At 41.9% G+C, this 14,869-nt stretch overlaps 1 protein-coding gene across 8 annotated transcripts in view; it reads left to right on the top strand.

The window, feature by feature from the left end:
• The window catches only part of BCAS3 (BCAS3 microtubule associated cell migration factor), a 293,578-nt gene that overhangs the window by 98,406 nt on the left and 180,303 nt on the right, over positions 1-14,869 (top strand). For 7 of the 8 annotated variants that reach the window (XM_030232183.2, XM_030232185.2, XM_050981767.1 and 4 more), the window contains exons 17-19: positions 7,520-7,644; positions 8,196-8,361; positions 9,475-9,575. In XM_030232183.2, the coding sequence (XP_030088043.1) occupies positions 7,520-7,644; positions 8,196-8,361; positions 9,475-9,575 (392 nt within the window). Of the gene's footprint in view, positions 1-1,489; positions 1,535-7,519; positions 7,645-8,195; positions 8,362-9,474; positions 9,576-14,869 lie in introns of all 8 variants that reach the window. The other variant, XM_030232182.2, reaches the window with a different exon arrangement.

The raw sequence follows: 14,869 nt of genomic DNA on the forward strand, positions 1-14,869 counted from the left end.
TAGTGCTGGACTCATCTTCCAGACTGCCCTTTGACTCGGGGACTGGATGTGCTGACTTTATAGGAGATCATTCAGTTCAGACTATTTAATTGGGTTTTACCACTGTTCAAAGATGATACATTAGGTCTGGAAGGGTGGTTGGTTCTGTCAAATGAGCTCTGTCCCCAAAAATGTTAACCAATTTATTAAATACAGAAAGTTAAAGGCCAGTCCCTTATATGGAGCTGAAAAAAATTTTTTTTGGGCCTGTAGTACTAATTAAAAATAGGAGTTTTTTTCTGTAACTTTCTGTTCTTTATTGGATGTTTGCATCTTTGCATGTTGAAGAATATTTGTCTTAGGTTTGTACTTTCACCTGAATGTTTTTTGAGAAGATCCCTTCATTCATTGATGTTGTGCTCATGTCAGATTTAGTTCACTGAATTCTTTTTTATCAGGCTGGTATCCTTTTAATTGTGTTGGTCTATGGCTGAGTGCTTTACACATCCTTCAGTGCTGGACCTGTTCTGGTAATTCATTGCCTGGAAACATTTCACCTCTTTCAACTACCCAGAACTTACTGCTGAGTCAGAGTATGAAAACAGAACCACTGGCATTTACAAAATCAATTATTTAGTGATTTTGTGGATGGTGTTACATCCCAAATGAGAGTCAAAAGAAGCCTTGAGCCTGTGAGAAGCTCTAAATTTGCCTCCTTTTGCTCCTTTTCAGATTTTATGCAAATGTCAGCATGGCAATGGCTTTTTCAATGGAGATACCCATTGAAAATTCCCTCAGATTAATATAGGTTTAAAAATTCTCCACTGTGCAAAATACTTGAGCAGAACATGAAATCAAATCATGGTGTAAATTGTTGGGTGGCCAAAAGCACTCAGCTCTAGATCTGGTGATTGAGCATCAAATACATTTGAAGTAAGTTAGGCCTCTCTTTCCTGCATCTGTGCAAGCTTTTAAGGGGGGGGAAGAAAAGTTGAATTTCATGGGGTGTTTCTGTCCTAGCAAAAGGCTGAGTAATTGTCCCTAAAAGGTTCTGATTGCATCTGTTGGTTTTATTTGACCTAACTCTGTAAAACTGCCCCGCTCAGCCCCGCAGTGTTCCATGGCAAAGCCCCAGCTCTGACTGATCTGGATGCTAATTCCCTTTTCCTGTCAGCTCTGGCTTCAGTATCTGCTGCAGCCCCAGCTTTGGCAGCAGACTGGAGGGGGCCCTGAGCTGTGCCTAACCCCAGCTCTAAGCCCAGCTCTAACTCTGAGCCCAGCTTGCACCGATGTCCCCGCGTGTCCCAGCATGCAGAGCCCTCTGGCAGCTGCCCCCTCTGGGACTGTGCCCTGGGCACTGCTGCTCCCCTGGCAGCTCCAGGCCACCAGCAAGGGTCTAACAAGGATTCTGTTCACTTTCTGCAGAGATCTTAATAGCATGATGTACAGTGTACTTGTTGGGTATTGAGTTCTCATCTAATTTCTGTGCATTTTTCCCCTTTCCGTGAAGACCTTACCTGTTTGGAGCAGGATGTTTTTCCATAAAAGCTCCTTGGTGAGTTCCCAGTTCAAACCCAGCATGCCTATACTCCATTTGCTGTCCTTGCTGAAAATAACTCTGTGCTTAGACTTTTTCATTTTGGATGAATTTTTTGGTTTCATTTGTTTACCTGCATGGCTGATCCATAGGTTTCCATGCACATAATTTCACTTTTAAACTATGGATGCGTGTTCACCATCAAGCATTGCAAGGAATTGAATTCACTTTTTTTTTCCCCTTCTTTTTACCTTTGAGAGTGCATTTAATTTTTAAGTAGCAGGGAAGTTGAAAAAATAAATTATTTCTAAGTGGGCAGAAATGATTGCAATGTCTTTCCAAACAAGCCTCTCTCTTTTTTTTCTATATTGCTTCCTTTATTATTGTAGCACTAAGTTGCTTACAGACAGAAAACATCGATGATGACCTCTGAAAAATAAGCCAGATTAGCATTGAGTAGGCAGTAAAGTACTGCAGTGAGAGGTGAAGCAGTAAAATGGGTACTGGAAAAAAAAAAAAAAGCTGATTACTCTGGAGAAAAAAAATCCCAGAACTGTCTGGGGTGAAAGGGATCTTCAAGATCATCTTGTTCTAACATGGGAAACAGTTCTGTTAAAATTGGGATATTTGAAATAAAATGGGGTTTCATTCTAATGTGAAAAAATGCAGCCTATTGTAAGAATACATACAAGAGAAAAAGCAAGTTTTAATAAGATTTTTGATGTTGGAGTTTGGTTCAATATTGGGGCAGTGCTGCATCACCTCAGGCACCACTTTATAACAGGATTGGCCTTAGATGCTGGAAGTTTTGGAAAACAAGAATGGAAGAAGTAAGAACACCTTAGAAAATTTTAAAATTTCCAGCAAGTTTTTCTGGGGCTTGGGTTTTTGGGGTTTTTCTGTGGATTTGGGATTTTCTCCTTGTTTTTAATTTAGCTAAGGATCTCTATTAACTGTGCCCACCAGCCTCTGTTAGAATATTTGTACATGGCTCTCTAGAAGTTGGCACCACGTGCATCACCCTCAATGTCCCTATCAGAATATTCTCCTCAGGAAAAGAACTTGTTAAGAGCTTTGTAGGACACAGAATTCCCAGAGAAAGGCTGAGGAGGGATTTGGGAGCTGTGCCAGGAGAAGGGAAGGGAAGGGAGGGGGAGAGAGAGGGGAAAGGAAAGGAAAAGGAACAGGAAAGGAAAGGAAAGGAGAAAGGAAATGAAGGACTGACAGTAACGGAACGTAACTTGCACGTAATGACCTTCAGCCTTCACAAGGAACCGGAAGACATGCCCTACCCCTGCCCTTCCCATTCCCGTCCCGTCCCTGTCCGACCTTCCCTTCACCTTCCCGTCCCTTCCCTTCCCTTACCTTCCCTTCCCTTCCCTTCCCTTCCCGTCCCTTCCCTTCCCTTCCCTGCCCGTCCCGTCCCTCCCTTCCCTCCCTCCCTTCCCTTCCCTTCCCTCCCGCCTTCCCTGTCCCTTCCCTGCCCTTCCCTTCCCTTCCCGGCTCCCTGCCATTCCCCTTCCCTTCCCTTCCCCTGCCCGCCGTTCGCCCTCGTATACCATTCATTCCCTTCCCTCGTCCCCCCCGTCTACATGAAGAACAAGCAGTACCCTAGCATTGCCATTCATTGAGAATTCTCCTTTCACTTCCTGTAACTCCCTCCCTAAGAACCATTTCTAAATGCAGTTTATGGTGCACCAAAGAATTTTGCCTGGTGGTGATCTAAGAAGTGCAGAGGCTCTGGAAGAAGAGTTTTGGCAGTGGATTTCTGAGCAAAGGCTGTGTGGGTCACCCCTGCACGAAGCAGAAATGGTTTTAGATTGAAGTAAGATTAAAAGGCTGAGATTAAAGAGGGGAATCTATGAAATAGGCTCCAAAATTGTTGCCTGTCTTTCACAAGACTCTTTTTGTGGTTTGTTTAATGCCAGTGCTAGCTCAAAAATATGGTCCTTACTCGTCTACAGAGAAATTAGGATAAAAAACACACTTTGGGTGGGGGAAGAAATCATGTTGTTTCCATTAAGGTCTTAATGAGACCTAAAATTCTGTAAACAAAATGGATGTTGATTTGACAGCTAAGTGCCTGGTGAATAAAGGATCCTACCATTGCTTTTTGTGCTTTTCCTTGCTTTATTCATGATCTGACAACTGGAAACATCTTTGTTTTCATGTTTTAGGCACAATGATAAATGAATTAAAATTTCTAGACTTTGAGACAGATTTTTTTTTGTAAGTTTATGTGTAAATGCAAATTTCATGCAGTATTTTTCTCCCAATACTTTTGTTGCTGCTTGTATAGTCAAGATAAAACTTTTTCCATCAGCATAGATGTTTCCATTTCAGTAGGTTTAGTGTGGAATAAATGCTTTTGTTTTTATGAATCTCATATATTTGGAGCCTATTTCTTGGGAATATAAAATCAAAGCAATATCAGTCTTTGCAGACTGGTACTATTTGACTATAAATATTTGAATATAAAAGGCAGCTCCTTCATATCACATATATGCAATTTATTTATTGTTTTAGTCATGTCACTTGTTTGGCAATGGATTTAAAGATACATTTAAGAGCCAGAAGAATTTTGTGAGATATAAAACTCCATCATGAACTGTGCTGCTGTGGTTTTTAAAGTATTTTAAAAGTATTAATTCTTACAAGTTAAATAATCATAATTAAAATGTACACTAATTAAACTATTAGTAACTATTTAGTTTTTTACAAAGAGCTACCACAATGCATTTCCAGAGATTATGGCAGAGTTTGATGTGTTACACAGCTGACAAGTGGGAGCTCTGAATGGTTTCAGTAGGTCTTAATCTGTTCTCACTGTGTTGGCAACATGAAAGAACTTGCATGCTGAGCTCAGTCTCTTCATTGCTTTTTAAGCTCTGACAAAGTGATGTCTTCATTTTCTCATTCAGTTTCCTCCCATCTCCTTTTGTGCCATTTCAGTAGAAAATGTCAGTTGGCCACATCTGTATCCACATCTTGGTGCTTCTGCATTTAAGATAGAAATAATCCTCCAAGATTATGTTAGAACATTTAATAATAATCCAGATTTCCCCAGATACATTCCATTGCTGATTTAGATTTCTGTACAGATCTAATTGGGGTAAAACTGCTGCTGTGTCTCACTGAATCCCAGGTGTGGTTGCACAGTGGAGCAGATCCAGAGAGGAAAAAGTGAACTGGCTTTTCATCCTCCTGATGTCTTAAATGCAATGCTGCTGTTCCTAACATTTGGGAGAAATGAGGGGTGGAATTATAATGGGGAATGTTTTGGTCCCATGTGCTTCACTGTCTTGGTTTTGGCATTGACTCCCCAAAATCTGAATTTCTTGCTGCATCCCCTCTCAGGAAAGCTATGGTACAGTCTTTTGGGAGTTATTGTGTTGTGAAGATTCTTTTAAAGTAACTGTTTTGTGAAAGTGAGGCCAAATGTGCCTAAATTTCAGCTCTTGGAATAATTTATGAAGTGCTGACAGGCCAAGAGCAAGGAAAGAGCAGGAGTTCATAGCAGAAAGAAGTCATTCAGCACCTACCTTCAACTTTATTGTTGTGTTATCATTTATAAAGCTGAGAGGGTGTTTGCATCTGCAGAATAATGAGGATTTATAGTTTCCAAGTTGTTAAAATATCACAATGACAAGTAAAGATATTTCTCTAATGGCATTACTGTTACTGAAAATAACTGGGCTTTGGAGGTTTGAAATTTGTGTTGGAATGTATTGATGAAAACTCAGGAATGGAGTAAAATGATGCTCAAGTGAAAGATTCCTCAGCTACAAGAGACTTCAGAATAGACTTGTTGACATCTCAGCAGCATTTTCAGAAATCTGTCCAAAGCAATAAGATGCAGAAATCTTTTTTGTTTGTTTGCTTGTCTTTGTTTGCTAGCAGGGCTGAGTTTAACCACATGAGTAATGGTGTTTTACAAGGTCTGCTCTTTCTGCCTACAAAACATCATCCTCGAAGGGAAAAGCTCCTGGCACTGAAACCAACACTTAAGTGCTTGCCTTGAAAGATGCACATCCTAAAGACAAGATGTAAATAGAACTGAGCTCAGACCATTTCCTCTAAGGCTGTTTAGAATTGTATTTGGTCAAACACAGGTCTGGGGACTCAGGGTGTGGAGAACTCTGGAAAATGTGTGGAGTCCCAGGTTCACTTCTGCTTCAAGGCTGGCAGGCAGTTCTGTCTCTGGGAAACTTGACTGCAGTTTGTAGCTCAGAATGGTATTTGCTTCCAATTTTTTTCCATTTTAAATTAATTCATTAACTTTGAAAAATCATTTTAATTACCTCAGATTGTGTTCAGTAAAAATTGAGAATATTAAGAATATTATGACAGTACAGGAAGATCTTTGTCAAGAGGAAGTGAATATGGCAGAGTCATCCCTGTGCTCCTGGTTTGCTCTGTAGTGATTGATGGCTGACACTGTCCTGAATTCTGTAATAAACCAAATAATTTATTAATTGAAGAAAGCAACAAGACTCTAATTCACTGATACATTTATATTTTCATTTCTGAGCGAATATGAGTATGTGAATACTTGCAAAGTGAGAGCTAAAATAATTCTCAATATACAGTTTGGTTTAAAATACTCTTTCTGTGATAGATGATTATTTCAAATTGAAGGAAATTCATTCTGATTTTTTTTTCTGAGTAGCTAATAAAAACTTATTAGTTAACACAATCACAATTTAAATATTCTAATATAGAAACCTGATGTGCCACTGCAAGCAAGGGGATGCATTTCTAGTCAGGACCTTTTTGGAGCACAGATTTCTGACCCAGTCATCTGTAGCTGTGGGTTTAACAGTTGGATATTAAGTGCTTTGTGGTGGTTCAATACCAGAGTTACTGACTATAAATTCCAACTGCTCTTTTGGGACATTCCAGCTTCTCCCACGTGTACAAGAGTTTCAGCTCTGATCCAAGTCCATGTGACCATAGGCTTGCTATGTATATGATCTGTTAGTGTAAATTAAATTAACCATACAGTGTTTTCATTGATTTCTGCTGTTTAAAAATATTCTTCTAGTGCTGAATCCTGTGCACCTATGCACACACTGCTCAGAATTGGAGATTGTTATGGAAAAACCAGGTTAATGGGATGGTCTGATGACAGGCTGAAATTGTGTGGAGGAAGAAATTGGTAGAAGAAAAATGGAAAGGAGGGGTGGGTAGGAGGAGAAGGGAGCAGTGAAATAGAGTAGAGAGAAAAATATAAAATAATTCAATTAAAAGGAGTAGAACAAGGGGAATATGAATAAAGAAGAATCCTGTGTGGGTTTGTCAAACAGCTTTTCTCTTGAGGAAAGGGTAAAATCCTGATTTAATGAATTGAGGCATGGACAATGCTCTGCCCATGGTTTGGAGTTTCTGCAGAGCAGGAACCTGCAGGTCCCTGTGAGGAGAAACACCTCAGAGTGTCTCAATAAACCCCTGGGTCTGCTCTGTGCACATGGTGGGGTCAGGGCACAGGGCCTCAGCCTGCTCCCCATGGCAGAATCCTGCTGTGTTCTAACAGTGGCTCGAGTGTGTGCATCCTGTCCTTGTCCTGTACCCTCTGCATGTCCTCCCTGCCACCCTGTGTCACTCACATCCCCTGCCTGTTCCTGACTTCCTTTGGAAAAGACAAGGAAATATCAACCTGCAATGGCTGACCCAGAATCTGCATTTTCATTCCCAAAGGATTTAGGATTTCTTTGTATTTATTTCAGAAGTTGTTTCTATTTAATGCAAATGTTCAGTCTTTTAAACAGTTCAGTTCTCCATTATGAGCCAGTGCTGTTCTTCAAGTGACTGAGTTCAGTATTGCAGGGGAATTTGGGACCTGTTATTGGGAAACACTGAGCATCTGTAAATCCTGCTCAGCCTTATGGGAACTGCAGATATCCCCCTTTTCTGAAGCAATATCTTTAAATTGTTGTTAAGCAAGGGACATCCTAGTTTTTGGAGAACTAACTTACATGATTTTATTTTGTTCTTCCTTTAAAGCAAATCCAAACCAGCCCCACAGATTTCACCCAGTAAGTCTGTGGGAGGGGAGTTTTGTGTCGCTGCAGTCTTTGGAGCTTCAAGGTCATGGTTTGCAAACAATTCTGGTCTCAAGCGAGAAAAAGGTTGGTACCTCACAGAATTAGGACTTGCATTTTAACTTCCATTTTTATTTTGTGATGGGTTCCAAGCAATTTGTGGATTTTGTTCCTTAAACTCAGGGGCAATCGAGAATTTCAGGAACATGCTTGGGGGTGCCTTTGGTAAAATGAACAAGAAATTTTAATTAGTGGAATGAATAATTAGTCTTTTATTATGATGCTGTGAAACCCAACTTTGATAGGTCAGTCCAAAGGTGTGAAGTGGCACTGAAAAAAAAATGAAATAAAGATGAAACACCTTTGCTAAAGCACATGTACATGATAGTTGGAAATGTGTAATCACCTGAACACACCTTGGTGAGAAACTTCTCTTGTATCAGATATCCATGCAATTGTGAAAATTGTGTGTTTTGTACAATTTTCTCTTTGTCTCTCCAGCCCTTTTGCTACTTTCAACTCACCTTTTTAGCTGCAAGCAAGAGACTTAAAATAACACGGAGCCTGCTAGTTCTGCAAAAGCTTTTTCTGTTGCTGCTGTGCTGGTGCAATGAGTTTTTCTCTCTTTCTGCCCCCAGAGCAGTCCAAGCAGTTTGTGGTGGAGTCCCTGTACATCATCAGCTGCTACGGGAGCCTGGTGGAGCACGTCCTGGAGCCGCGGCCGCTCAGCACCGCGCCCAAGATCAGCGACGACACCCCCCTGGAGATGGTCACCTGCCCCAGGGCCAGCTGGGCTTTGGTTAGGTACCTCATTCCTGTGCCTTCTCCTTCCTGTCATGCTTGGGACCTTGATCTTTGAATGAGCTGCATGGTGCTTGTCACTCATGGAAAGACTCCTCGAGGTTTTTGTTGAAGGAGGGAGATTCAAGCCTTGTTTTCCATGCAGTTCTGCCACTGTTCATGTGCCTCAAGGGGAACTGAGCTTCTAAATCCTTCCCTACACCTGGAGCTAGGCATGAACATGTCTGTGATTCAGTAGAGACCTTTATTAATTGGTGCTTTTAAATGATCAGGTTGTAATTTTCTTTTTATATAAGGACTAGGAACGATTATTTTGGTAGTGTTGAAGTACAGAATTCTGCTGTGAGACATGAGCAAGGTTCCCACGATGAAGTATTGTGAGTTTTCCTGTGAGCAGCTGAAGGTACCATTTCTAAAGACAGTAGAAGAAATTATTCCTGACATGTGGAAGAAAGTAAAGAAAAATTGATGAGAAAGTGTTGTCAGTGCTTTTGACGTTTTAAAATATTTTTCTATCGATTTTTCTTGGCTCCTACATTCCTTAGTGCTGCTTATGGCTGGACTGGAGTGATCAATACTTGATTTCCCAAGCTATTTAGGAATGGCCCACCCTAATTAAAATTACAACACAGACTTGGGGACCATTATTGTTGAAATGAGTAGGTTGTAATGGAATTGAAAATTCTAATTGGATCAATAATCCATAACTTTACACAGCTTTATTTTCACAGTAAGTGCTCAATGACTTCACAGGATGGAAGCAGTGGTAGTTAACAGAACAAAAAGTTCCCCAGTTTCTCTTGTGTGTTTATATAACGTCAGCATGACATACAATGGTCCTAAACATATTTACCAACTTAATCTAAACCTCCTTCCTGGGCTTTTTAATGCAATCCCTGCTGCAGTCAACAACCAAGTATTGTCTTTGCTTCACAATCTGCACAATTTGGCCCTGCTGCTCCAGTGCCTGTGGTGGATTGCAGTGTTTGAACAAGCTAATTTAAATAATTACAAACATTTTGTGAGCTTGTATAGATAATTGCATGTGATGACAGAAACACTGATTTACATTCTCTGTATTAGCTGAAATATTAATAGTCTTGTGTTTTACCTCAGAACTCCTCAGTGGAATGAACTCCAACCACCATTTAATGCAAACCATCCACTGCTCCTGGCTGCAGATGCTGTGCAGTACTACCAGTATCTTCTGGCTGGCTGTGAGTAGCTGACAACTTCTTGTCTTGTCTCATGTGCACGTTTTGAGCAGAGGGTGATTTTCCAAGTTGATTTTTCAGCCAATTTCAGTGGATGTTCAACCCCACAGCAGGGCTGTGTGTAATTCTGTTAGTAAGGATGGAGCAGTGAATGTAGTGTTGGGATTTTTGCCATGAATCAGAGTTGTGAGGCTGTGAGAGTCACCCACCAGACCCCATGAAATCTTCAGGGTTTCCTCACCTCATTCCTTCTCCTGCTTTTAGCCATTTCCTCCAGTGAATTCCATACCCAGTAATGAGTGCATCTGCATTTCCCTCTCCCTGGGAGCTCCTGGTTGCTGGGCTCCTTCCAGCCACAGTCTCAGACAGCTGCCTCGCTCAGGAGCCTTGGCACTGCTGCCAGGGATGCTTGCCCACCTGCCTTGGCCTGTGTCTTGCCCAGCCACATCATTCCCAGAGAGCCAATATTTCATGGCATGGCACAGTCAGAAACATTCACACACCTGTAGCTCTCTGTATATCTATATTATATAAATACACAGACTCACCCATTTTTAGAATGGTTTTGTAGAAGAATGAGTATTTCTCTTTTATTTGACAATTTGAAAGAGAGAGGGGCAGCTCTCTGTTCTGTCCAGGATCAAAGTGCTGCAGCAGTAGAAGTCTCCCAAGGGAGCCTCTCCTGGCATCTGTTGAGGTTCTCCTGGGGAAACCAGAGCTGTGCACAGTTGTCAGTGCAGGCAGCTTTGTGTGACAGGGACACTTCAGCTGCACCAAGTGGCCATGTGGGCCAGGAGGCACTTTGGATGGGCTGGGGAAAGGGCCACTGGGGCCACATTGGATCTGCTGCTTCCACCTGTGCATCTGCTGCATCTGAGTGTTATGGGAACCTGCAGAGCTTGAGTCTTCCTTCTTCTGTGCTGCACAGAAAATTGGGGTAAGGCTCAAATGGTACAAAAGAATAAGAATAATATCTGAAACATGGCCAATTAAAGAACTTGTGTTATTTGAATTATTAGACTTTTAACTCAAATTTTAATTCACATATTAGGAATTCTTTCAGCTGGATGTGAAATGGAAAGAATAATAGAATAATAACACTAAAGACAGCAGAATATCTAGAGGACATAATGCAAATGGCAATAACAGTGAAATTTGTGTCTGATTGTCTTTGAACTTTTTCTTCCGGATTTATTCAGGCTGAAGCTCCTCAGTGAAGTCCCCGACAATGGAGTCCAAGCATCCTTCCCACAAAAGCCACCTGTTAAAGAGCTGCTAAGCCCAGCTCAGGCTCTGCTTACCTGGGCTGGCTTTAGCTGCAGCCGGGCTTTGCTGTGCTCTGCCTTCCTCGGGGGCTCTAATTGCCAGCAAATGGCTCAGCCGGGGCTGAGGGGGGCTGGTCCATCTGTCTGCCACGTCAGTGGCGCCGTTTCAGGGTCACTATTTGTGGCTGTCTCTGGAGGTAGAATGCTGCAGTTTCTCTCCCTTTCTGTATAGCATTTCTGCCGATTGTTTGGCTCCATTAAGTGTGCAGGGGAAATAAAAGCCTGAATGACCAAGTCACAAGGGGGTATGGATAGACCCTTTCTTTGTCCACACTCAGAACATTGCATTAGGTCTCATTATCCATTTATAATAAGTGACCTTTGCCCCCTGGGTCATTGAAAAACCCTCAGTGTGCTTTTTAGCACAGAGTACCTCTGTCAGCAGCCGGGCAGAACAATGAGACGTCTGGCAGGCTGCTTGGAGGGCTGCACGGCCAGGTTTTCATAAATAAGAGGTTTGATGCCAAAACACAAGGCCAAAATCTTCCTTAGTCTTTGAAAAATATAAACCAGGCCGGTGACTTCTTGTGCTAAATAGAGAATATTCCAAAAATCCTGCTTGAGGTTATCAACACATGGTTCAGCTTTTAATATTTTTAAAGAATCTGAAAGTTTTATTTGCAGCTAGAAAGGAAGGAACAAGGGACCATTGTTTGAAGAAATGTTTTGTACAACAAGTGTCCAAGACCTTTATCCCAAGGGTATTTGTAAGTGGATCAGCACAGCTGTTTCCTTGCTTTGAGGTCATCTGTGACATCTGCTGCAGAAACCTGCACCAGGGTGTGCAGCTCGTGTCTACCTGAGCCCGTTAGCACAGCTCAGGCTGCTGCACAGGTGAGAAAGTGGAAGTAGAGAATTTGCAGCTTTCTGTAAGTTCATGGCTTGAGAGTGAACTTGCACATTAAATTCCACAACCTGCTGGCCGGCAGGAAGTGTCAGGATCCTGCTCCAAACTCTGCAGTGGGTCAGAGAGAGAATCACCAGTCCTGAGAGCTGCTTCTGACAGAGCAGATTCCCATGAGTCCATCCCACAAACCCCTGGATTAATGACAATCCTTCAGTGCTGGCTTTTAGGTATCAGATATTTCTCTAGACTCCTCACGTTTAATATATAATATTCTACCTTATTTGTGTCTCTGATATTCCCTCTCTATTCACCTGTGTCCTGAGCAACTTCCAAATCTAACCACAACAAAAGGAAATCTAAGTCACATTTCATTCTTCCTAGGTGTTTTTGCTGTAACATAAATAGCTTCATGTGGTGCAGTTCAAGTGTCCTGGCAGTGGGAGGAGAGTTGTTCCAGGCACTGCAAGTGTGCACAGGAGGGTTTTGGTGTCCACAGGAGCTTGCAATGTTAGAGCTTTCTCCACAGAATTGCCAAGTTTTGTCATTAATTACTCTTTAAATCCTGCCTTCTTCCTGCTGTTTGCTACTTAGGAATTAAGGTGCTTTGGGTTGTATAAACTCTTGAGGATGCTGTTAAGATGTCCATGACAATATCCTGGTTGTGTTCAGGTTTCTTTCAAATGAGTTATTTCCTTCTTTCCTCTCTTTTACCAGGCCCTGAAGTTTTGCATATTTGACTGACTTACCCCTTGTTTCCTTTGTGTGACTTCTGTACCTTTCACATGTTTTTTGCATGTTTGAATTGACATAGTCAGTGTTCATGGCACATAATGGAATTGCCATGGAAACAGGTAACTTTGCATCACCAGAAAGTCTGACATCCTCATTTCATGTTTATTTCCTTTCTTCTTTATCTCTCCAATTTGAATTCTTTTCTCCATTGCCTAAATCTGGCCAAAAACTGCCCCAAAAGGATATTGAATGGATTGAGATCTGATTTCTCTCCTCTGGCTCTGCAAAGGGCACCTTCACATTCCAGGCAAGAGTTTTGGCTCATCAGGACCAATTTCATGGACACGGCCTACAGTTGTCAGAAGTGGGCCAGTGACAAGAATTAATATATTAACTGGTGTGCAGTACTCTGACAAATTGCTTACTAAATACATCAAAATTGATTGGGCATTCTGTGTTTAAATTGACAAATGACTGCATTAGGGGAAGGAGGGAAATCCATTAATTACAGCTGCCCTCAACCATAGGAAATGTAATCGTATAAATATAGATTTTGTTAAAACAAAAGTCTGTACTTTACTCCCGTGTTGCTGGTAAGTGTACTTGCACCTCTTTGCTATTAAACCTGCAATAGGAGGTTTTGAAGACAGATCTTTGCAATTGGCTTTTAAATAATCAAAGAGCATTTCTGTTGTGTTAAAAGGAAAGATGCAGTGTTTCTGCATCCCGCTCTGACCACTTCTGGAAATTGTTTCTCTCTCAGAAGAATGGACCTGTAGCTGAGGCTTCTGCTGTCTCATTAATTGTTTATTCTTAATGCAATGTAATTTGTATTCCAAGATTTGAGCATGCAAACCAGCACTCTGCATTCTCCTTCCTTGTCCCTGTACTGCTCTCCAAGTCATACTTGCAGGGCTGTTACATTTTTCTGAGTAAGAATTTGCACTTGAGTAAGATACAATCAGTTTTATAGGCTTCGTTAAGGGATTCTTGAAAAGATTAGGGCCTGTATTTATAGCTGCCTTTGACTTTTGGCTGTTATAAGAGATTTCATTTCTGGACCAACTGTTGCACATATCTTGTGTTTCACTGAAAATGGCTTTCATTACAAGTCCAATTTAGTAACTGTCCATTGTCTTCAAAGGGAGGGGGTGAGCCTTTCCCTGCTGTTTGTTTGGGTTAAATGATAACACCATTTATACAGATAATCTCTCTAGCTCTGACATCATGTTTGCACTTCCTGCTCCCTCTAATGAAAGCTGCTCACCCTGGGCAAGACTTCTGTCTCCAAGCAGCATCGTGGTTCTTTATAGCTCCTTTTATGTTCCTTTCATACATTCCATTGACAGAAATAAAAGTTACATCCACAGAGGCAGTGAGTATTGTGGAAAGTCTGAGGGTAAGCTGGAGAGTGTATTAAATAGCTGTGAGTATGTGCTGTGAACACAGGCACTGTGAAAACCAAGCTGTGCTGCCTGGAATGGCAGCCAAGGAGTGCCACAGGAGGAATCTGGACATTCTGGTCCCCCAGCCCTTCTCAGAGCACAGCAGAGTGAGGTGCTGCTCTGCTCCCAGCTGAATGAGCTGGACTGAGAATCCCATTTTGTGCTGTACCTCTTCTTTCTCCTTGCATTGAGGGTGTGTCTTTAAGCATGGATTTGGCATGGAGGAGTGCAGGTGCTGATCCATCCCTTTCTGTGTTGAGTTGTGAGCATTTCTGGGAGGCCAGAGCTGCTCTTGCTCTGGGTATGTTCAATGTCTGTCACAACAAGCTGGGTTTCAGACAGTAAAACTGATCAAAAGCAGAGCCTGTGCAGTAACAACAATTACTCTGCTGTGTGGTTACGAGGTGTTCAAAGCCTCTTTCTGCTCTGGCTCTGTGGCAGGGCCACGCTCAAGCAGGAGCTTGGGGCAGTTTCAGCTGCTCCATTCCAGCATCTCTGCTGGGCTTTACTGGTTCTGCACTTGGCCAGTTGAACATAACCCATTTCTGGAGTCCATCCCTATGCAAACCCAGCTCTGACCTTGCCCCAGAGTGGGGGAGTTGCACCTGAGTTCACCTGAGCTGAACAAGCCATGGGATTTGGGTGAACATTTCCACCTGCCTCATTTCCCTGTGCTGGTCCTGTGAATGGTGCCCACACTCCTGCCCTTCAGCTGTACCCAGTGCAAAGTGGGAATCTGGAAGATGGATTCCTGGTACTCTGCAAAATCAGAGTGCCAGGAATCCATCTTCCAGATTCCCACTTTGCTACATTATTCTTTCTACCCAATGTTGCCTCAAGTCAGTGAATCATTTTCATGAAATTCTACTTCATTGTATTACTATTGTATTATATGTAGGTGTATATATATATATTTAAAAAAAACTATGGTTACAATATTCCTGGAGA

Source organism: Serinus canaria, chromosome 19, assembly GCF_022539315.1.
Source record: "Serinus canaria isolate serCan28SL12 chromosome 19, serCan2020, whole genome shotgun sequence".
NCBI classification, from domain to species: Eukaryota; Metazoa; Chordata; class Aves; order Passeriformes; family Fringillidae; genus Serinus; species Serinus canaria.